At 47.7% G+C, this 23,127-nt stretch overlaps 1 protein-coding gene and 1 long non-coding RNA gene across 2 annotated transcripts in view; one reads left to right on the top strand and one right to left on the bottom strand.

Annotated features, from left to right (window-relative positions):
* Positions 1 to 9,426: 9,426 nt before the first annotated feature.
* LOC125398997 (complement C5) overlaps positions 9,427 to 23,127 on the bottom strand; it is a 100,316-nt gene continuing 86,615 nt past the window's right edge. The window contains exons 34-41 of the mRNA XM_087899686.1: positions 19,913 to 20,015; positions 19,370 to 19,444; positions 19,163 to 19,268; positions 18,114 to 18,197; positions 16,810 to 16,899; positions 13,622 to 13,705; positions 11,039 to 11,177; positions 9,427 to 9,791 (exon numbers count right to left, since the gene is read on the bottom strand). Of these exons, the coding sequence (XP_087755812.1) occupies positions 9,653 to 9,791; positions 11,039 to 11,177; positions 13,622 to 13,705; positions 16,810 to 16,899; positions 18,114 to 18,197; positions 19,163 to 19,268; positions 19,370 to 19,444; positions 19,913 to 20,015 (820 nt within the window). The 3' untranslated portion in view covers positions 9,427 to 9,652. The remainder of the gene's footprint in view (positions 9,792 to 11,038; positions 11,178 to 13,621; positions 13,706 to 16,809; positions 16,900 to 18,113; positions 18,198 to 19,162; positions 19,269 to 19,369; positions 19,445 to 19,912; positions 20,016 to 23,127) is intronic.
* On the top strand, positions 9,744 to 14,698 carry LOC148118656 (uncharacterized). Its single transcript, XR_015735822.1, has 3 exons — positions 9,744 to 9,886; positions 10,646 to 13,886; positions 14,076 to 14,698. It is a non-coding gene; the product is annotated as an uncharacterized LOC148118656 (long non-coding RNA).

The following is a 23,127-nucleotide window of genomic DNA, read 5'->3' as shown; positions in this document are numbered from 1 at the left end:
GGAATGGTGCTACCCACGAGGGGCTGGATCTTCCTATGCCAATTAACAATCAGGACAACTCCCTACAGACACGCCCACAGGCCAACTGATCTAGATAATTCCTCAGTTGGGTTGTTTTCCCAGGAGATTCTAGATTGTGTCAAGTTGACAGGTAAAACTAACCTACACAATAGCCCCGGGTTTGCCACGGTCCCTGCTGCGTCCGTGGTGTATGGCACTGCAGAGAGGTAGAAGTTGCAGCTCCATCGACCCCCACAGAAGAACCAGCAATGCTCCTTAAACTTCTATGTCCCTATAGTATTCCTGGAAACTTGTGAAAATATGGTTTCCAGTGACTGTCTCGTGAGAACCGAGACTCTGTACCCCAGCAAGCTTCTGTGTGACACGCATGCTGCCAGACGGGAGATGTGGTTTAGGGGCACAGGCCAAGGGCATAGTTGCATCGACTAAAGGGAGAAAAGCTAACAGGGAAACCAGGGATGTGGAAGATTATTTTTAAAATAGTGCCATTTCTCCAATCATCATTTTTTTGTGTGTATCTGTGTGTAGCATACATGCATGTATACTATGGGTACGTATGCACATGTGTGTATCTGATTGTGGAGGCTTGATGAAGCTGATGTTGGGTGTCTTCCTCAATGACTTTGTTTTCTTTAGTGAGGTAGGGTCTCTCAACTGAACTCAAAGTTCAAGTCCTTGCCATTCTAGCTAGACAGCTTGCCCTGGGAATTGCCTGTGTCTGCCTCCCTAGTGCTAGGAGTACAGGTCTGACGGACTTTCATGCAATTTGGAGATCTGAACTCAGGTCCCCATGCTTGTATGACAAGTACTCTATGCACAGAGCCATCTGTGGTGGTTTGGATGGAAATGCCCCATGGGCCCACAGGGAGTGCTACCATTAGGTGTGGCCTGTTGGAGTGTGTCACTGGGAGTAGACACTGAGGTTTCAAATGTTCAAGCCAGGTCCGCTGTCTCTCTTTCTGCTGCCTGACAATCCAGATGTAGAACTTTCAGCTCCTTCTTCAGCACCATGCCTGCCTGCACACTATCATGTTCCGCACCATGATGATAGTGTGTTGGAACCTCTGAACTGTAAGCCAGTCTGTGATCCAGATCTCAAGCTGGGAGAGCACACCTTTAATGTGGGAGACACCTTCTGCTGGAAGTCTGTAGAGGGACAGTGGAGATGAACTTTTTTTTTTGTTTTTTTTTTGTCTGCCCGCCCTTGCCTTGCCAGCACATCCATACATCCGTTCCTTCACTGGCATTGGTGACTACTTCTTCAGGATTCCAGCATAGGCAGAAGCCCAGCTGAGACACCCACCTTCGTGGGACTGAGCAGCTATTAGATTCTTGGACTTTCCATTCACAGCTAACCTGTAGTAATTCTAGTAAATTCCTATAGATATACATATTCATTCTGCAAGTTCCATGGCTCTAGAGAACCCTGACTAATACGCAGCCCCAGTTAAACCGTTTCCTTTATAAGAGTTGCAGTGGTCATGCTGTCTTCACAGCAGTAGAAACCCTAACGAAGACACAGTATCTCTGGGCCTATAAACTTTAAGAGCATAGTCCAGTTTCTGTAATATCTCAGCACGAAGATGCTGTGAGTGGTTTCAATGTGAAGTGTCCCCTACAGGCTCCCGTGTCTGTGTACTTGTAGCTCCCAGGCAGTGTTGTTTGGGAAGGTGGTGGGATCTTTGAGGAGTGGTGACTTACAGAAGCATGTCACGGGGGGGTGGGCCTTGAGGTTTTGTAGCTCAGTTCCACTTCCTGTTCTCTTTCTGCTTCCTGACTACCCCCATGGTGTGACCAGCCCACCTCACTCTCCTGCTGCCATGTTGCCCCAGTGTGGCAGACTGTGCCTCTTTGGAACTGCGAGCCACAGTGTGTCCTTCTTCCTAAGCTGCTTTGGTCGGATATTTCACAGCAGCAACATGTAAAGGAACCAAGACTGCCCGACTGCTTGTTTTTGTTCTAAAGCTGAAATGCGCTTCACTCTCTTTTTAAAGCTTTATTATTTATTTGCTTATTTATTATGTATGAGTGTTTTGCCAGCATGTATGTGCACCAACAGAAGTGAGAAGAGGGTGTCAGCTTCCCCGGGTTGGAGTTACAGACGGTTCTGAGCCACCATGTGGGTGCTGGAATTGAGCTAAGGTCCTCTGCAAGAGCAGCCCGTGCTCCTCATTGCTGAGCTGTCTCCCCAGCCCTTTCCATCTCTTTGATCTGTTCATCCCCACGCAGATCTCTAGGTGGGGCCTGGAGAGACCTACCACCTCTTTTGCAAAAGAGAAGGGAGGCACAGAGAGGAGGTGAAGCCCGGCAGCCAGCCATGGTCACTGCTACGTGGCTGACACACAAGCAGTTTCTAACCTTTGCATCTGGCAGCTGGCAGGGCCGAGAAGGACACTTTCACTTTATGGGTGTGGTTCTAGAACTTTCCCAGGGTCACACAGATAAGCAGAAGTTACGCAGCAGTGGAATCGGGGTTCCTTTGTACTGGGCTCTTGGGGACGCCTCTTCTGACTCATGGTTCGGTATCTCACTTCTTCATACTATTTCCGCAGAGTAGCCCCTCCTCCCTTCTGTCAGGGAGCTGATGGGAGGGCACCTCAGGCCACCAGCAGAGGAGAGGAGGGCTGGTGCTGTGACTCTGACTCTGTTTTGGAGTCCTGGGTTCCTTATGCTGCCTGTGCAGTGAGGAGGGGCCGATCACAGGCCTTCTGGGGAAATGGTGAATGTTAACAGTTTATTACTGGAAGTTTTTTGCCTTTTTAGTTTGTCACTTGTGGCATGCCAGGAAACATGCTATTAGTGAACCACAAGTACACTGGTTACCTTTTCACTGCTGTGGAAAACACCCGACGAAAGCCACATTAAGGAAGGGAGGGTGTCATGACTCAGAGTTTGAGGGTGCAGCCCACAGCAGTGAAGGGGATGGGGTGTCAGGAGCATGAGGCAGCTGGTCCACCTGTAGTTGGGACACACAGAGATGGGTGCTTAGCTCATCTTTTCCTTCTTATTCTGTGCAGGACCCTGTCCTGGGGGTGGTACCACCTACCTTTAGGGTGACCCTTCCCACCTCATTGAACCAAGAGAGAAATCCCTTAAGGCCTGTTCAGAGTCCTGCAGTCTAGGCTGCCAGACACTGTCAAGTTGGCCAGTCACTACCCACCACGAGACACTTTTATTGTGCTGCCCATTTCATAAGTGTTGTCTGTTACAGAAATCCTTCAACTGGGAATTGTTAGCACTTCTGTTTTTCAGTTGTGAGAACGGAGAGCTAAGAAGGTGAAATGTTCCTCGTTATTAAATGTCTCTCATGGGTGTAAGGACACTGGACATTACCAAGGTCTGACCCCTCCTTGCCCATGCAGTATTTCTGGAAGGTAGTGTCTGGACTCTGCTTGGTCATCTCCAGGGCTGGGAGCTTGGTCCCATCTAGAGAGTTCTGTATTCTCTTTGAACAGTTCTGGCTGTACGAACATGCTTTTGCACAGGGAGCCCAGACTGATTTCTCTGTACTTTGTTTGCCTGTGTGGTAGAAGAGCAGTGGGCCCAGTCAGAGGCCTTGGGCGTGTGTTCTGGCCCTCCACTTCTCAGCACCATAAGCTCCAGGCCTGTGTGTGTGTGTGTGTGTGTGTGTGTGTGTGTGCATGTGTGAGTGCATGCACATGTACATGTTAGCGCCTGTATTGGAGGCCAGAAGACAACTTCAAATGTCTTTCCTTTGGTGGTGTCCACCTTTTTAAACTTTTGAGACAGAGTCTCTCGCTGTCCCCAAACTCCCCAAGCTGCCTAGGCTGATGACTGTTCAGAGAGCTCGCCAAGACCCACCTGTCGAGTAGCATTGGGCTTAGAAGCATATGTCAGCTAGCTGGTTAAAAAAAAATGTAAGTTTAGAGGCTCGAACTCAGTTCTCAGGCTGGCAAGGCAAGAATCTTACCAACCGAGCTCGCTTCAGCCCTGTAAAGAAGCGATGCATCTTCCTATTAAATTTAAAGATCACGTTCTGTTGATGTGTTCCTGTCATGCTATCTGCATTTAATGAGTTTTGAGAGTAGGAAAAGTCCTCAGAAAGGCCTCAGAGTTGTTTTGTGTCCTTAGGAACCTTCAGATTGGGCTGTTCAATAGTCAGCTTTTCAGACAGGTTTTCCCTGCTGAGCAGTCTCTAGTTGGTGGCTTTTATTTTTACTCCTTACTCTTTGCTCTTTTACTCTTTTGGCTCCAACACCCAACTCCTAGACAATCGCTCACGCGGAGGCTTATTCTATCTTAGGAACGCCCGGCCTCTGCTTGGCTTGTGGTAGCCAACTTTTCTTAAATTACCCTGTCTACCTTTTGCCACTGGGCTTTTTTCTTTTCTTACTTCTGTATTTGACTTTCACTCTTGCTCTGTGGCTGGCTGTGTAGCTGGGTGGCTGGGTGGCTGTGTAGCTGAGTGGCTGGCTGTGTAGCTGGGTGGCTGGGTGGCTGTGTAGCTGAGTGGCTGGCTGTGTAGCTGGGTGGCTGGGTGGCTGTGTAGCTGAGTGGCTGGCTGTGGTGTAGCTGGGTGGCTGGGTGGCTGTGTAGCTGAGTGACTGGCTGTGTAGCTGGGTGACTGGGTGGCTGTGTAGCTGAGTGGCTGGCTGTGTAGCTGGGTGGCTGTGTGGTTGGGTGGCTGTGTAGCTGGGTGGGTGGCTGTGTGGCTGGGTGGCTGTGTAGCTGAGTGGCTGGCTGTGTAGCTGGGTGACTGGGTGGCTGTGTAGCTGAGTAGCTGGCTGTGTAGCTGGGTGACTGTCCCCCGAAATCCTCCTCTCCTTGTTCTATCTTGCTCCTTTCTTCTGGTTTCTCCTTCTATTTATTCTTTCTGTCTGCCAGTCCCGCCTCTCCCTACTCCTGCCTCACTATTGGCTGTGCGGCTCTTTATTAGGCCATCAGGCGCTGTAGACAGGCAAAGAATCACAGCTGCACAGAGCTAAACAAATGCAGCATAAACAAAAAAAATGCATCTTTACATACTTAAACAAATATTCCACAGTATAAACAAATGTAACACACCTTAACATATTCTACAACAGAGTTCCCTGCACGGACTTTTAGGAGTGTCTCTGAAACAGTACACACGTGTGTGTGTGTGTGTGTGTGTGTGAGAGAGAGAGAGAGAGAGAGAGAAGAGAGCAGGGCCCTTGACATCGACGTTGGCCTTGGTGTCTGGGGAGTTGGGGCGGTGCTTGAGGCCAAGCTGAGAGAGTTCTTTGTGTATTCTGTATTACACCACAGAATGTCAAGACCAGACAAAATGAATGAGGACAAGAAAAAAGCTCCTCTGTGATCATGTTTGAGTAGAGGAGAAAAGTAGGAACAATGTCCAAACCCAAAAAATGACTACGTTCCCTTTTCTGGCTAACCTGAGCATCTCTCTCTCTCTCTCTCCCTTTCTATCTTTCTTCCCTCCTTCCCTCCCTCCCTCCCTTCCTTCCTTATCAACTGGAAAAGAGTCAAGATGCCCCTTATAGGGTTGTCCCTATGTCCAGCCCAGAGCAGAGCTCTGCTTCCTTGAAGTCTCCCCAAATAATCTACCACAGCCCAAATCCCAGGGTCTTTTCTAAATCCTTCTTACCAAGAGGGCTCATGCCCCTGCCCCCTGCCCCATTATGTCTTTTTCCTCTGCGAAGTCAACAAATTCTGTTCAATTACAAGTGTTTGTGGTTGAGCTGACCGCATGGTCTCCAGCTTTAGATGCAGAAGAAAGTGTGAATGTGACCGGGAAAGTCCCAGAACCCAGGCTGACCTGTTCCCTCTTTAAATCCATGACTGGAATCTTCCAATCCCCAGAGAGAGACCACCAGAGAGGCCCAGACTGTAATAAGCAAGGTTTAATCAGCATAATACAAACATGTTTGGAACCCCTGAACAAACATGTACTGACCCCATTACAGCAAGGTAGGGAGAGGAGTTGTATCTCCTCTGTGGGGTAAGCTTTTAAAAGTGTCACTACAAAGAGGGTTTTTGAAGCTGCTTTTGGCCCAGGTGCAAGGTCTTTTGCTCTGTCCCACCCTGCTTCGTTCTCACCAGGTGGCTGGCTGGCTAAGCTGAGTGACCTTGTGCTCAGAATCTTCCCGGTGGGAGAGGGGGAGGCCACTATCTGGCTGGGAGAACATTCTATTAGGAAATTTCTTCTCGCCCCTTTGAGAATAAGGGGTGAGGGTCCCACACTGTTCAGTGTTCCTCTTTCTAAACCGCCACCCTCCTTGTGAGTCTCAGTTGATCCTGCCCAGCCTGAGTCGCAGGTGATCTTCTGTTGGTTTTTGAGCTGAACTTTCTTAGCACGTTAGCTTCTGCCTCACACACCCTGCCTCCTGCTGGTGAAGGAGGGCTATGCTGCTGACCGAGGGGCAAATCCAGGTTGCTGTCCTGCCTCCTGCTGGTCAAGGAGGGATATGCTGCTGACCGAGGAGCAAATCCAGGTTGCTGTACTCATACCCATTCCCATTGTTCTTTATTCCTAGCTGCATTTGTGCTACTAGAGAGCTGAGCAGCTGCCACAGAGGCCACGTGACCTGAGATGCCTGACCTGTCTACAGAGGCTTGAACCCAGTCATGGCAAAGATGAGCAAGCAATATGCTTATCGATTGAATCCACCCTTCCATTCCTCCTCCTTTTGAAGACAAGGTCAGAGACTTATCCGATGGACGAGGGTGGTTGTCCAGAGGGTTCCTGTCCCCACCTGCCCAGCACTGGGGTCACCAGGTGTGCCACCACTCCCAGGTTTCACAGATTCTGGGAACTGGACTTTCCTACTTCCTCTAGCTCCCCAGCCTAAGATGAACTTCTTACATCTCAACGGATTATTTGTCAAATTGACTTTTCCTTGAGAAAATCTAACCTTTACTTAATATTTTTCCTTAATTGCTTAATATTAATATTACTGAATTACTTAATATTTTTCCTTAGAGTTACTTCTGGCAAAAGATTTTAAACCAGGATTGGCCAGGCTGCTTCTGCTTTTCCAGGACCTCCTCTTGTAGAGCTCTAACCTGGAAACTGTGGGTGTTCTGGTCGGCCTCTGGGGTGACTTGCTTATCTGTGTCCTCTCTGCTTTGAAGACCCTCCTGCCTCCTCACCTCCCCAGGTCCCTACGTCCATCTCTAGGAAGCTCTGGACACCTTCATCTCTCTTCACATTTACAGACAGACATACGCACCTGGCTGCACAGCAAACACACATTTGGCTTTGTCTCCTGGGTCTCATCATAGGATTATCAGATGAGTTTAGTGCTTTCCCCAGAGGTGACTAGGATATCCAGGTCCCTTGTTTTCCAGACTATCAGGGAGATTAAGGGAGCCTAATCCACCAAGGAGGGGCAAAACCTAACCTAGAACTTGGATCTTCACATTCTTCATCGTGAATAAGAAACCCACAAGTGAGAGCTTCCTGGATCCCTGTCAAGTTCTGGGCATTGTGCCAGGCCCTGGAAATAAAGGAGAATGGAGTGGTTGCAGATCTTGCCCATGAACAGCTCATAAAGGACTCAGGGTGATAACATGCTCCACAATTCTATATGATTAAATCCTGGCAGGTGTACAGGTGCCTTGGAAGAGAGGTGCAGGGTGAGTCAGGATTTGGCCTAGTTTGGAGTGTCACAAAATGCGATTAAGGAGGTATGCTCGGGAGACACGGGGAGCAGGAGGTGTGCTCGGAAGACACAGGCAGGAAGAGGTGTTCTCAGGAGACACAGGCAGGAGGAGGTGTGCTCAGGAGACTCAGGGCAGGAGGAGGTGTGCTCAGGAGACTCAGGGCAGGAGGAGGTGTGTTTAGGAGACACAGGGCAGGAGGAGGTGTGCTCAGGAGACTCAGGGCAGGAGGAGGTGTGTTTAGGAGACTCAGGGCAGGAGGAGGTGTGCTCAGGAGACTCAGGGCAGGAGGAGGTGTGCTCAGGAGACTCAGGGCAGGAGGAGGTGTGCTCGGGAGACTCAGGGCAGGAGGAGGTGTGCTCGGGAGACACAGACAGGAGGAGGTGTGCTCGGGAGACACAGGTCAGGAGGAGGTGTGCTCGGGAGACACAGATAGGAGGAGGTGTGCTCGGGAGACTCAGGGCAGGAGGAGGTGTGCTCGGGAGACACAGACAGGAGGAGGTGTGCTCAGGAGACTCAGGTCAGGAGGAGGTGTGCTTGGAAGACACAGGGCAGGAGGAGGTGTGCTCAGGGGACACAGGGCAGAAGGCTAGCAACAATTCAGCTGCATTTATGGCTTAAGCTGGTCACTGGCTTGGCCTATTTGCCATCACTCTTGGGGACAGAGACCCACAGCTTGGACACTTGTGTCTTGGAAGCAGACCCCCCCCCCATGCCCCTTTGGTTCAGCAGGAAGAGGCGGGAGCCATCTGCAGACATGTTTAGCTGGAGGCCCTCCATCTCACTTGCCTCTTAGTCATATCCTGTGCAGCTTGGCATCTTTTTGGCTTTGACACCAAAATGTCCTTAGTTCCTAGAAGTAGAAAAGTCCCTGCTATTGATGAGACAAGCCGCGAGGCCTTAGATAATTTTATTGACTTGGTAGAAGGCAGATTCCTTTTGTCCTTGTTACCATGACATCACCTGACGTATTTACACATTTCTTATGTTAACTCAGTGGGGCTAGATAGCCTATGCTTAAGAAACTCTGGTTATATTTTCCTTACATTGTAGAAAATCAGCCAGTGCAAGCCGTGGGCTGTGCAGGGGTGTGGACGTGGGACACTATTGGGTTTCTATTTCTGCTTCTGCCTCACGCTAGGCTGGGGAATTACTTCATGTTTTAGAGCCTCCATTTTGGCAGCTGTAAAATGGGAATACTGATCATCGGCATACTCAGAGTGCTTCCTGAGACACAGAATGCAGATATCTAGAAAAATGCTTCCACAAGACCTAACCTAACGCGCTCAACACAGTGTATAAAGCACAAACTTAGGATGCAAGAGAAAGTAGGTCTGGGCCAGAACGACAGTCTCCGGAGTCTTGGTTTCCCTTCACTGGGTTTTTGCACTGGGGTCTGCCTTCTGGTAGGGCAATTACTGCAAGAGTGAGTTCCTGGGGAAATGGATATGTGCTGAGAGAGGGAGCAAGGTGTGTGTGGGAGAACAGAGGCTTTCCTGTCAGGGGTACAGAGAGAGCTGGAGGGGGAGGCAGCAGTGAGCAACTCTCCTGCTTTCCCAGGAGCCCAGGGCTCCGAGTGTGGCCTTCAGGGGTCAAGGTTCTCCACTGCCATGTCCCCCTCTCTGTGTGCCTGAAGCTGAGCCAGCACGGAATAACAGTTTTTAATGCACTCGAGTGCAAGGTCAAGTTTTCATGGTCAGTTTCCGCCCTTGGTGTTTTCCTTTCACGTAAAGGCTGTTTTTACAGGGTGCTACATTTCAGGGTCTCCTTTTTAGGTCCCAATAATCACTTCCAACTGCCGTGTTGAGTGTTGTTCGCTTTATTGGTGCCGATGCCTGATAACCTTGGGGGACCCATTTTCATGGCCCCACCAGGCTCTGTTATTTCACAAAGTCATAACTTCAAGTTGTGCCTTACTAAAAAGAAAGTGCAGTGAAATTTAGGATAAGTTTCCAAGAAAGAGTGTCTTCCAGGGGGGAGAAAATGCCACCAACGCGGTCCGTGGGGAAAGCGATGCAGAGGAAGTTCCTCAGGCGCTTTCACAGCCGCTCAGAAAGATGTCTTCAGCAAACTCTTCCAGATTAGCTACGAACTCCGGACATGATGGACAGTTCGTGTCTGTGGGCCAGTATTCAATCCAGGTGGAGGAGTCCAGAGGGTAGATGTACCTGTCAAGGCAAAATGGAAACAGTGTCGGTGATGGTGGCCACAGGCAGAGGAACGCTGTACTTGATTTTCCTAGGAAGAGATCAGATGTGGGCAAGTGAGTGTGAGTGAGTGTGTGTATGAATGTGCGTGTGGTGTGTGTAAGCATGTATGTGGTGTGTGTATGAGTGTATAAATGTGTGTGTGTGTGAGTATATATAAATGTGTGATGTGTACTGTGTAGTGTGTATAAGTGTGTGTGGTATATGAGTGTGTATAAGTGTGTGGTGCATGTATGAGTGTGTGTATGTGGTATGTGTATGAGTGTTTGTGTGTGGGTGGACATGGTGTGTGTGTGTGTGAGAATGTGTAGTGTGGGAGTGTGTGTCTATACTTGTGTGCAGGTACTTGTAGAAGCCAGAGGTCAGCCTTGGGCACTGTTCCTCAGACATTGTCTACATTAGTCTTTTTAAAGACAAAACCTCTTACTGGCCTAGAACTCGCCAAAGGGGTGTGGCGGCCTGCCCTGCAAGCCCCAGGGATCCACCTGTCTCTGTCTCTGCAGCACTGCGATCTCATGTGTACCGCCATGCCTCGTTTTGTTTTTGTTTTTAAAGTATTTATTTGTTATGATTTTATGTGTGTGGGTGCTTCGTCTGCCTGGATGTTTGTGCACCACATGTGACGCCTGGTGCTTGCAGAGCCCAGACGAGAGTATTAGTTCCTCTGCAATTTGAGTTACAGATGGTGGTGCAGGGAATTGAACCTGGGGCCTCTGGAAGAACAGCCAGGGCTCTCAAACACTTGAGCTGTCTCTCCAGCCCCAAATGCCTGTTTTGCTTTTTTACATTTTTATTTTAATTTTTTTATTTTTTAGCGTGGGTTCTGGTCATTGATCTCGGTTCCTCATGCTCGCATAGCAAGCGCTTCACTGACAAAGCTGTCATCTCCGCCCCCGAGCCCCACTCTGTGCAGGTGATAAAGCATGTCTTAACATTCTCTCTACACTAGGGACTCTTTGCACACTGAGGGAGAGCTGGCGGGTGGTCAGGCGATGTGGACCTGCGTTCTCAGTTCCTCATCAGGTTGTGTCACGAGGATGGTTTGGCTTTCAGCCAAGGCTGCAGGTGCTGTGAAATTCCAGATACTTCGTTCGTACTCAGGATGCTTTGTGGGCTGAACTTAAGGCATCGCTGGAGTGCCAGAGTAGTGGAGAATGAGCCACACCCGGGTTGGAGAAGAGGCCGGGCTGCGAATGCTGGTGACTCACTTGAAACTGAAGTTGTGCTTGATCTGCAGAGCCTCTTTGCCCATGACGAGGTACTGCTTCCCCTTCACCAGAGCGGCGTTGGCACAGCTCATCTTTCTAATGAAGGTGATTTCAGAATCCTTCTCAGCGGCGGCTTCCCCTGAGGGACAAGGATGGAAGGTTAGCACAGTCACATTTTAACGCTGCCCAGTTCCTCATGACCATGAAAGACAAACACTGGTGGTGAGGGGCACTGCCCTGTGGTGGAGAACGCAGTCAGGCTGTCTGCGTTAAACCCCACAGGAGCCACTTCCTGCTGTGTGGCTCTGCTTACTGATTTATGAGCCCTCTAGTAAGGGCTAGCATATGAGAAGTTCTGAGGGCTGAGTAAGAGCTGTTAAGTCTTACTACTTCTCAGAGATACAGAGTTATTGCTCAGTAGTTGTGCACTATTTATCTCCACGTGCTATGTTCATAATTAGGGACGCATTTGGTAGCAGGCAATGGTCAACTTTCTAGAAAAGCATGTGATGTGACGGGCTGGCAAATTTTGTGAAAGGTAACTTTTGGATTCCTTAAAGGACTCAGAATTAGCCGGGGCGTGTTGCTTCTACCCAGAAGGCAATCTTCCCCGTGTTTAGCCTGTTGAGTTTCACGTATGTTTAAGCCCACTTCACTTCTCATGGTATCAGCCAAGCCCTGTTTGGACCTTTGCTGTAATAGTAACAGAGATTGACTCAGGGTCTTGAACTTGTTAGGGAAGCATTCTACCACCAAGCTATCCCCAGTCCCTCACTCACCTCTTTTAATCTTTACACCTTAATCCATCTAATCTCTCCCTCCCCTCCCTCTTCTCCTTCCTCCCTTCTGCCCTCTGTCTCTCTCTGGTATATATGTATATGATTATAAAGGCAAGAAGTTGACTTTGGATGGTTTCCTCTATCATCTTCCATCTCAGTTTTGGAGACAACTTCTCTTAACCTAGGGGTCGCCATTTTGACTAAACTTGAAGGCCAGGAAGCCCTCAGATCGTTTGCTCCACACAGGGCGGGGCGCATAGATGTGCACCCCGACATCTGGCGATCGACACAAGTGCTGGGATCTGCACTCAGGCCGTCGTGTTTGAGCAGCTGCTGCTTTTACCCCTGGGTCACCTCCCAGCGCGGACATCTGAATCTCTACTCCAGGGTTCTGCTCCACATGTGGCCTCAGACTTCAGACACACTGGAATCTTGAGGCAGGGATCGCACCTCAGTTACTGCTATAATATTAAGGGCCGTTATTCAGCTCTTGAACCGTGACACAGTCTCCCTAACAGTTAAAGCCTGCCTCTTGAACCTGTCAGTCAGGGGTCTATAACTGCCGCAGACATAGCTTTTTCTAGGTCCCTAGATTCCCGTATACACACAGGACTTCAAACTAAGTTTTTTTTTTCAGACTGTCTGGGGATACAGCTTCCTGTTGTAGCAATGCCTGAGCCACATTCCCAGCACCCTCAGGCCGGCCACAGTAGAGAAAGCAGCGTGTCAACCCTGGGTCTTAAGAGTTCACAACCTTCTGTTAGTGAAACATTTTGAGTGTTCCAAAGAGCAGGGAATAGCTGACTTCGGCGAGCACACAGCTTCCCTTCTGTCCTGGGTTCTCCCCTGCTCCTAGCATCCTCGAATGGATAGAAATATCAGTTTATCAATGTACCTTGATTCTGTGTTAGTAGGACACTTGTGGGCTTCTGATAGTTCTGTGAATTCAAAATTTCTAATAAGCATTAAAATGAGCATCCAAGATGAGGAGATAAAGTACGAAAAACTTGCTTAGCCTTTCAAGTTTACTGGAATTAATCTTCAGAACCCATAGGACAAAGAGGAAATGGCACTAATGAGGGTTTTGACTCTGGGACCACCTGACAGCAAGTGAAATCAGAGCCATCTGGGTGTCCGTGGATAGCAAGCGGGCACTGGTATCAAACAATTTGAGCCAAGGATCTTCTGACATTGTGACAGAATGTACAAAGCTACACATCAGTAAAAACATATTACATTGTAGACTTCAGGTCCTACTTACTGCAGAATTTATATTTACTCAAATGAGAAATTGGCTGCTTGGACATATCAACAAGGCAATAAGCTTAAGCTACTTAATCAATACTTATTTAATTTTAGATGTGTTCTAAGGGTCAGCAAGATGGCTCAGCAGGAACGGTACTTGGCTCCAAGCCTGATGACCCAAGTTCAAGGCCCAGGTGTTACACGGTGGAAGGACAGAGCCAACTCCTGCAAGTCATCCTCTGACCTCCTCATGTATGCCACAGACACACACGCATGCGTTAATGAACGCGATAAAATGTGTGTTTTGAGAAACTTAAATGGAACACAAAAGCTAAAGATGGTTATGTTGACATAGCATTTGCTGAAATCTGTGATAAGATAATTCAATGAGAAACAGAAACTTATTGAGGGTGAAACCCCGTGACTGTTTTCAAGTCATTGCCCCTACGTGCGACGCAGCGCCTGCCCCCACGTCCGACGCAGCGCCTGCCCCCACGTCTGACGCAGTGTCTGGCTGGTATGATGCACTAAAGGCTGAGGTGGGGAGAGGAGATCTCACCTGTTTTGTAAATATCCAGAAGAGTCGCAGTGTATTTGACAAAAACGTTTTCTTCAGTGGTGGATGTGATCCTAACTTTATAAGCTGGTAAAAACAAAACAGGACAAAATGAGGCAACTCCGACTGAACACCACCAGGAGAAGCCGGGGCTTGTCATCAGAGGAGGAACGTGGATGGCAGGTATCAGGGCACCCTGGGGTGAAGCTCATTTTTTTCATGGATCTTCCCAAACCCCTCAGTCAATTATTAGATTAGAAAAAAAAAAGTGAAGGGGGCTGGAGAGATGGCTCAGAGGTTAAGAGCATTGCCTGCTCTTCCAAAGGTCCTGAGTTCAATTCCCAGCGACCACATGGTGGCTCACAACCATCTGGGATGAGGCCTGGTGCCCTCTTCTGGACTGAAGAAAGAATACTGTATACATAATAAGCAAATAAATAAATATTTAAAAAAAAAGTGAAGAATTCAAAGGAAGGAAATGAAGTTCCTTCTGATAACAGGAATTCATTCTGCAGATCATGACCAGAGTCACTCCATTCCTGTCATTATGTCCCTCATGGCCTCGGGCAAACGTTTAACCTCCTTGAGCCTCAGTTTCTTCACTGGAAATAGTGACGGTGGTTTGATGCTCTAGATCAGTGGTTCTCAGCCTTCCTAAGGCTGAGACCGTCTGATACAGTTCTCAAGTTGTGGTGACTCCTAACCATAAAATTATTTTAAAAATTAATAAAATTATTTAATTTTGCTACTGTTATGAATCATAATGTAAATATCTGATATTCAGCCCTAAGGGGGTAGTGACCCACAGGTTGAGAACTGCTGCTTTAAAGGGTCCTTATGGAACTCATGTTTTGGTTTGAGTGTGAGATGTCCTCTGTAACATCATGTGTTTGGGGCTGGAGAGATGGCTCAGAGGTTAAGAGCACTGGTTGCTCTTCCAGAGGTCCTGAGTTCAGTTCCTAGCAACCACATGGTGGCTCACAACCATCTGTAATGAGATCTGGTGCCCTCTTCTGGAGTTCAGTAAATGCCTCCAGAACACTGTATACATAATAAATAAGTTCTTTAATAAAAGAAAAAGACAGTGTGTTTGAATGCTTGTTTCCAAGTTGCGTGGAAAGATTGTGGAACCTTTAAGAAATGAAGCCCTTGTGGAGGAAGCAGGTCACTGGGGGTGGGCCCTACAGCTTTATAGACAAGGCTCACTTCCTGTTCCCTTTCAGTTTCCTGAGTAAAGATGCAATGTGCCTTCCCTGCCTGCGGTCATGTCTTCTCACCATGGGGCTGGCGGGGGGGGAGGGGGGGGGATAACAAGCCACAATGAAGCCTTTCTCCCTAGATGCTTTTGTCATGGTATTTTATTTCAGCAGTGGAAAAGGAACTAAGATGTCCAGCGAAAAACCACATACAAAACATACAAAAAAGCCAAACCGCTGTGTGTGTGTTTAAACTGGAAAGAATCTTCTGAAAGAATCTGAAAATAATAGTGTATAATATTACCCCCCCCCAAAACACCCCAAACGCAAACCAGAAACATCTGAAATAGACATAGGGAATGGAAGGCAGGCAGACGTTCCTGTACCGCAATGGGCAGCATCTGACTCCAAAGATAAAGGAGTGACTTATTTAGTTTTTCCCTCCCTCCCTCCCTCCCTCCCTCCCTCCCTCCCTCCCTCCCTCCCTCCCTTCCTCCCTTTCTTCTTTTTTCTCCATATTGGAGTTGTAGATAGTTACAGACAACCATGTGGGTGCTGGGAATTGAACCTGGGTCCTCTGGAAGAGCAGTCAGTACTCTAACCCCCAAGTAGTCGATTTTTTAGTTACTTAGTTTTCTACTGCAGTGATAAGATACATGGATCAAAGCCACTCAGAAGGAAGAGTTTATTTGTGGCCTATGACTTCAGCATTAGAACCCATGATGGCAGAGAAAAGGCATGGAGACAGGACAGCTTGTATCTCCAGAGAGAGAGAACCTGGGAATAGCATGGACTTTGGAAACTCTGAAGCCTGTCCCCAGCGACATACCTCCTTCCCAAACAGGTCTATCAACTAAGGACCAAGTTTTCAAATGTATGGAGTCTATGGAGGTCATTCTCATTCAAATCACCAGGAGGATTTAATTCTCTCAGGGACTTGCTACAGCCTCTAGCCATCCATGTGAACTTAGATAATGAGAAATGAGGAGAGTCCCAAGCACAGATAGCAACACCGTACATATCAAAAATTATTTAGTAGCTCCCTACTCTACTGTCTCCACTGGAAGAACCCATTGTTGAGATCCTAAGACTCTATGGACTGCCTTCCTTCCTTCCTTCCTTCCTGCTTGCCTTTGTGGTGTGGGATTCCCCTCTGTATGCTGTGAATGTTTTATTACCATTGGTTAATAAAGAAGCTACTTTGGCCTATGGGCAGGGCAGAATAGAGATAGGCAGGAAAATTAAACTGAATGCTGGGAGAAAGAAGGCAGAGTCAGGCAGATGCCATGTAGCTGCTGAAGGAGAAAGATGCCAGAACCTTACCAGTAGGTCACAGCCTCATGGTGGTACACAGATTTAATAGAAATGGGTTAATTTAAGATGTAAGAGCTAGCTAGGAATATGCCTAAGCTATTGGCCAACAGTATTGTAGTTTCTGTGTGCTTGTTCGGGTCTGGGCGGCCAGGAAATGAACGTGCACCTACATGTTTGTTCCTTCCTTTCTTGTTATTTTTAAATTTGGTGTGTATGGGGGGGGGATGCATTAGTACACACAAATGCAGTTGCTCATGGAGGCCGGACATCTTGGATCTCTGAAGAGGGAGTTATGGGAGGTTGGCAGCTGTCCAGCATGGGTGCCTATGGAAGAGCATTACATATGCCTAACCACTGAGCCATTCCTTAGGCCCCAACTTCTGTGTTTTTTTTCAAATGTTTTCTTGGAATAAGTGTAGTACATCTTTTGAGAAGGACCTGGTAAGGGAAGTGTCTTGCTGGACGCTTGTTTCTCTGATTATCTTTAATGGAAAATCGTACTTCTTTGCTGAATACCATATAACTTTGTATCTTAATGCTGAAAGTTGAAGACATTTTCCTTCAAGGGACTCAAAGAAATGTTCTATCCACACAACGTCACTCACGTGCAGTGCTCCATATTTCTAACTAAACATGTATGATGAAATTTCATGTTTAACTCTACTGAATGTCTGCACTTACCATATGCAATCTCTGGTTTACACGCTGTTTCTTTCCTTTTGTCTGCAGAGATGGACAGGTCCAGCTCCGCCTGCAGTTGCCCACAGTCAGCTAGATTGTGTGGAGAGTGGGTGACAGGTTAGTTGACAGAAGGGGGTGCTCTCTGTATGAGTCTCCCATGAGCCCTGAGGCAAGCTGGGATCCTTTCTTACAAATGCCATATTCCTAAGACCTGTGCATTGTCTTCTTTTTCATGAAGTGAAGCATTATATAAGGCAAAAGTTAAACCAGCCAACCAAGGTCTTAAGTGCAGACTTATTATTACATGGTTGTTTATTCCACAGCCAGCTCACCAGAAAAGCAAACCCTTCCCGTGAAGGAAGCAAGCAGGGAGTAACTTTCCATTTTAGGAATCTAATGAAATGCAAAATGATGATTTGATTGTAACTATAAAGTGATACAATAAGGACCTAAGATGTATAAAAACAAAAAGTAACCCAAAACAACAAAACAAACACCAATAAACAAACCCTACTAGATGGGCAAACCAACCAAAACCAAAACCAACCTAGACTCACAGAGAAACCATGCTGATTTCTGGTGAGTTTTGGTGAGTTGCCAAAAGGGCCTTTGATTTCAAAGAGACAGAATTCTGTCACTTGGAGAAGTGACAGAAAATCCCATTAACTAGAATTAAACGACAGAGAGGAAGGCCTACGGGCCTACCTCTGCATCTTTGTTCTCTTTGATTATGGTCCTTTGCTTAAAAAAAAAAATTAGGTGAAAGTAAAAAAGAAACTACATTATGTCCACTCAGGACACTCAGTAGCTGTCTGGATGGAGTTTCTGTTCTTGCATAGGGTCCTACTAGGGTCCTACCAGGTCCCACTGGGATTTCACCAGGGTTCTACCAGGTTCTCACTAAGGTCCTACCAGGTCCCACCAGGGTCCTACCAGGGTCACACCAGGGTCCCACCAGGGTCCCGCCAGGTCCCACCAGGGTCCTACCAGGGTCCCACTGGGATCCCACCAGGTCCCACCAGGGTCCTACCAGGGTCCCACCAGGTCCCACCAGATCCCACCATGTCCCACCAGGGTCCTACCAGGGTCCCACCAGGTCCCACCAGATCCCACCATGTCCCACCAGGGTTCCACCAGGGTTCCACCAGGGTCCTACCAGGGTCCCACCAGGGTGTTTGGGAGCTGTAAGGAAGGGGCCTAGGGAATCATTACTTTTCAGTCAGCTAAGATAAGAAACTATGGTTTGGCTAAACAGCGTTCCAAGCGTCCCTTCAGACAGGGACAGGCAGCCTATGATACATCACCTTCCACACATCGGCATGCTGTTCCTTCACAAACTCTCTGGAGTCTGCTGTCAGAGGTGCTATAGAACATGGTGCACTGCTTGTCTGTGGAAACGGAGAGATGGTCACAAGAAGCGGCTGGGCTGATACTGAGTCTCCTACAAGGGGCTTCAGAGACTGTCTGTGGCAACTGGCTGTCCTGGAAGGGTCCCTGTCCCCATAGAACCCTCCTACCTCCACTTGGTTATTTTGGCTGTGTGCTTGGAATTTTACTGCTCAATACTCATTTCTTAGAACAAACATGCTCCCAAGAATGAGAGAAAAGTAAATTATATTACTTCAGGATCTTTCGAAGGGATTACAACTACTTAGGCTAGAGGAGCGCACACGTGCACACTTACACACGAGACACACACATACACATATATGCATATATATGAGAAGAGGGACTAGATATGTTCTATGTGATCTCAGAAGATAAAGCCAAGGTCGGTGTTTGTTCCACGTAAGGGTTTTCTAACGAACACAACTGCCGAAGTGGATGAAAAGGTGTGTGATGACATCACCTTTCTCAGAAGGAGCTGAGCTAAGTTCACATGTGTCGGATGCTCTGCCACAGACCAGGGCACGAGGATGAGCATGTGTGGGCTGGTGGGAACGGTAGAAAAACAATTTCAGTGCGGGTGGCAACTGTTGATCTGTGGGCCAGCTGTGAGAAGAATACAGAAAGGGTGGCAGTTGTTCTGAGAGGGTGAAGAAGTTGGAACAGCAACTGGGCTCCTTTAGAGAGCAAGGATTCAAGGGACATGGGCAGTGACTGCCACAAAGGAACTTGAGGCAAAACATTTTACTGTTGAGGGTAGTATAGTCCAATTATTTTAAAAAGGAAGAAGCTAAGGATCGAGACATGAACCGATCGACTTGATCACAAAGTAGTTTGAATGCACTATTAAAAATGAGTGTTCAGGTTGGACTTTCTGAAGCAGGCTCTAAGAAGCCGTCTGTGAATGTGCAGGCCTCCCTTGGAAACAGAGTCAGAGGAAACTGCAGGGCTGAGCAGCGCTGCTTACCTGGTCTGTGATATTCATACACCGTGAAGGTAGCAGGGTTCAGAAACCCAACTTGGAAAAGTTCAAATATCCGGAATCGGACACAAAGGAAATCTCTGGAGGGAATCTGTTGGACAAATTCAAGGTTGTAAGGGAGTTGTGGGGGAAGAGGTATTCACAATGGCTCAGGCTGTAGGGATATGATGGGAGGCGGGAGGCGGAGCTTACCGAATTCAGCTGCAGAATAACATGGCCATCTTTGACCTGGTAATCAGTCAGGAGTTGATCTACTCCTTCCACAAGCTAAGGAAGTAAGAGGAGAGAGAGAGAGAGAGAGAGAGAGAGAGAGAGAGAGAGAGAGAGAGAGAGAGAGAGAACTTGAATTTGCTTTCTCATTTTTGTGTTTAATTACATTTCCTCCCCGATTAAGCTAGAGTATGCTTCACCACTCTGACTTGAAGGATGGTCCCTCCTTCTGGACTCCCTGTACACATTGCTGCGCATACTCCCACTGCTGCGCGCTCCCACTGCTGCGCGCTCCCACTGCTGCGCGCGCTCCCACTGCTGCGCGTGCTCCCATTGCTGTGTGTGTTCATATGCTTTGGTTAAGTGACGCTCCTTTTCATTTCCATAAAATCATAGATTTTTGTTTTGGGAAGAATATTTTGGGTAATTGTACAAGGGTGAGGTATTAAAGTAAAAGAATATAAATTTGCCCATAAAATAATACAGGAACCCCAACATTCACAACATCTCAAAAGAAATACTTGCAGCACGTAAATCTTCTTGGTTTGCTCCAATTCCGGTTGGCAGAGAGATATCCATCACTGCATGGGAGGACCCGGATGCTGACTCCCCCTTGCTGGCCTTGTAGCTAAACAAATCAGAGATTGAGGAAAGGATTATATAAATTATAAGATTTTTAAAGAAAGGGCCTCATTCCTTAACAGCCTTTATGTATTTATGTATGTATGTATGTATGTATGTATGCATGTACTTTGTGACACAGGGCCTCACAATGTAGCCTTGGCTCCCTGAGACTGTGGAGCTATGTAGTTGAGGCTGGTCTCAAACTCTTCCTCCCCAAGTGCTGAGATTAACAGTGTGCACCACTGTGCCTGCCACCAGCCTTTCAATTTTAGATTGGGTTCTGTGTATTGTGGTATGTGTGTCAGAACCCGCGAGTGTTAGAGCTGCAGAGGGTCTTTGGGCTATCTATTCCAGCGCTTTCCTTGGCCAGCAACACCAGCACGGGAGCAGAGAAATCATCCACTCCGCGACAGCAGATGCCATTACGACTGGAGTGCGGCATCTGGCCAAGGTCACACAGCTGCTTCAGCGGAGAAGTCTATGGATCACTCTCTTAATTGTTATTCTAGTGCTTTTTCTAACAACTAGATCCAAGTAAAATATTAGTTATTTGTCATAAAGAGAACCTTAAAAAAACCAGAACCAATCTTAAGTAAACTAACCATAAGACAAACCATAACCCAAAGCTAATTCTATCACAAACAGTGACCCTAACTCATAACCCTAATATAACTCCTAACCCAAACCTGTAAATCTAACCCAAACACTAACCCTAACCCAAACACTAACCAAAACACTAACCCTAACCCAAACACTAACCTAACCCAAACCTTAATCCTAGCCCTAACCTTAACCGCTAGCCCTAACCCTAACCCAAACCCTACTGTTCACTTATCTGTGTGGTGAGGCTGTGCTTGGCTATATTCCTTCTTTCCTTTACTCCTGCCTGTTTTCTAAGTTTTCAAGCATGGGTACTCCACGAAAAACTTGGTGTTTTAAAGATTCTTATCTAGAAATTTTGATAGTTTGAAGTTAAGAAAAAGCAAAGTGGGTAAAATAGAAATTCTCTCTCCCAATCAGCCTTCTGTGGGGGCTGGTGATGGCTTGGAGGCACAGATTTCTCTCTCTCTCTCTCTCCCTCCCCCCTTTCCTCCCTCCCTCTCTCCCTCCTTCCCTTCCTCTCCATTCCTTGCTCCCTCTCTCTCTGAAAGGAGATCAGGAAATCTGGGTCTTGTCCCAGTTTTACTGAACAATTGCACAGATTATTTCCTTATCTGTGAAAGCCACTGTAAGAAGCATAGCCAAGCATTTCAAACCATCTTTCTGACTCGCGGACTTTGAGAAGCAGAGGCTCAGCGTTCCCAGCAGCAGTCAGAGGACTGAGAAGGGCCGGTGAGGAGGAGATCGGGAAGGAGCTAGTGGTACAAGATGACCCCTGGGTTCCAGCCACACCTCAGGATGCTCAAAAGCAGCTGCCTGCTGGAGTGGAACGGGGGCTTGGAAGAGAGGAGGTGAGTGGGTACCTCACAAATGATTTCACACAATGGGTCTTAGGGAAACAGGTGGCATGGGAGCTGAAGAGGTAGCCACGTACATCTTTTCTTCAGTCACCCGTGAAGTGCACTCAAACCAGCTCTTACGAGTAAAAGAAAATCCCATTTATCACAACAATTAAAGGCACTAAAAAATTATCCCTGACTCATAAAAATGTAACTCCATTCCCACCAGAGGAACCATTTAGAAGGGAACACGGGATGCCTTTGACCGGTGCCTTGACGTCTGAGCATGTCCTTTATTGGATGGGAAGAGCAGAGATTTCTGGCTCACAGATGCAAACACAACATCTACAGGATGCAAAAGGGCCTCCCGGGTGGAGGGTGTCTGTGAAAAGACCAGCAGAGCCTGGTGACTGGTTGCCATGGGGACTGTTTCAATCGTGCAACAGAAATCCTTAGTTCAAGAAGCCCTTTGCTTGCTGCCAAAACCAGCAATCTTCCCCAAAGGCATTTTGTTGTAGAAATGAAATCCTTCCCTGCCCCCTCCCCTTTTCTTATGAGTCTACCAAGTGGTTGGGAAAAAAACCCAACCCCCTCAAAAAAAAATACACAAAAGGGGCTTCTGAACGTACAGATAGTGTGCTGGCAAATTTTTAGTCAGGAGAGAATATTCGAAGGCAAAGAATTTTTTAAATGAATAAGGACTGTCTCGTTCCTTTGGAATCCACCCAAGCTAACATTCGTGTTGCAGTTCCAAAAGCAACTTCCACCTGCCTTTTTAGAACCCTCTGTCACTAATCTGTAAACAAACAAACGAACAAACAAACAAGCAAAAAACCAAAGCAAAACCAAAACAACATCCAAAAGATATGCTATCTAGCACCATAGTTTCTCTTCTGTGCTTTGACAACTGGGACCAGGCATCCTCCCAAGGAAGCCCAAGAAACGATTTCGAAAGCGCGTTTTTTTTCTGTACAGCAGGGTTGGGGACAATAGGAACTGGCAGAATCTCGGAGGCAAGACAGTCCAATGTGCTTTATAGGTGGGGCCAGAGGATGAAGCTACGGGCTCTGCTGAGGATCATCGGAATGTTTGGGGGAGGGCTACCCGCAAGTGTGTCTCCCTTGTCCCGGATTTCTTCTGCAGCCTGCTCCAGATGTCACTTTGTCAGTCCTGGGCACTGATGCTAGCTCTCCCAGGTGTTTGCTCAGACAAGCGTCACAGGTTTCAAAGACAGCTGTGGGATTGCCCCATCCCCAGCTGCAGGGACGTAAGAGGAGCAGTGGGGTAGCTTGAAGAAAGCTGCTGGGAGGAGGTGACCTCCGCAGAAGACACTGGCATGAGAAAGGGTTTAGAAGAAGCAGAGGGCAAAACTTGCCAAGGGTGGAAGTAAAGAAGCTGGAAGAAGGGAAAGAAGGAAGGGAGGGAGGGAGGGAGTGCAGAAGGAAGGAATTAAGGAGGGAAGAAAAGCGTCCTGCAGGAAATAGAGCATGGTGGTGAGAAATCCAGAGAAGTGAGAGGCTCAAGGCCATAGACAGGTGAAGAATTGCTGGGACGGAGGCAGCAAAAGGCAGCGGCTTCTTGGGATTAATGGAATGGAGGATATAGACCGGAAGAGATAGTCGGATGCTGGGGGCAACACCAGGAGTCAGGGCGCCGAGGTCTTGCCTCTGCTGCTGA

Source organism: Myodes glareolus, chromosome 21 (genome assembly GCF_982192425.1).
Source record: "Myodes glareolus chromosome 21, mMyoGla1.1, whole genome shotgun sequence".
Lineage (NCBI taxonomy): Eukaryota > Metazoa > Chordata > Mammalia > Rodentia > Cricetidae > Myodes > Myodes glareolus.
This window is presented reverse-complemented; position numbering and strand designations above follow the sequence as displayed.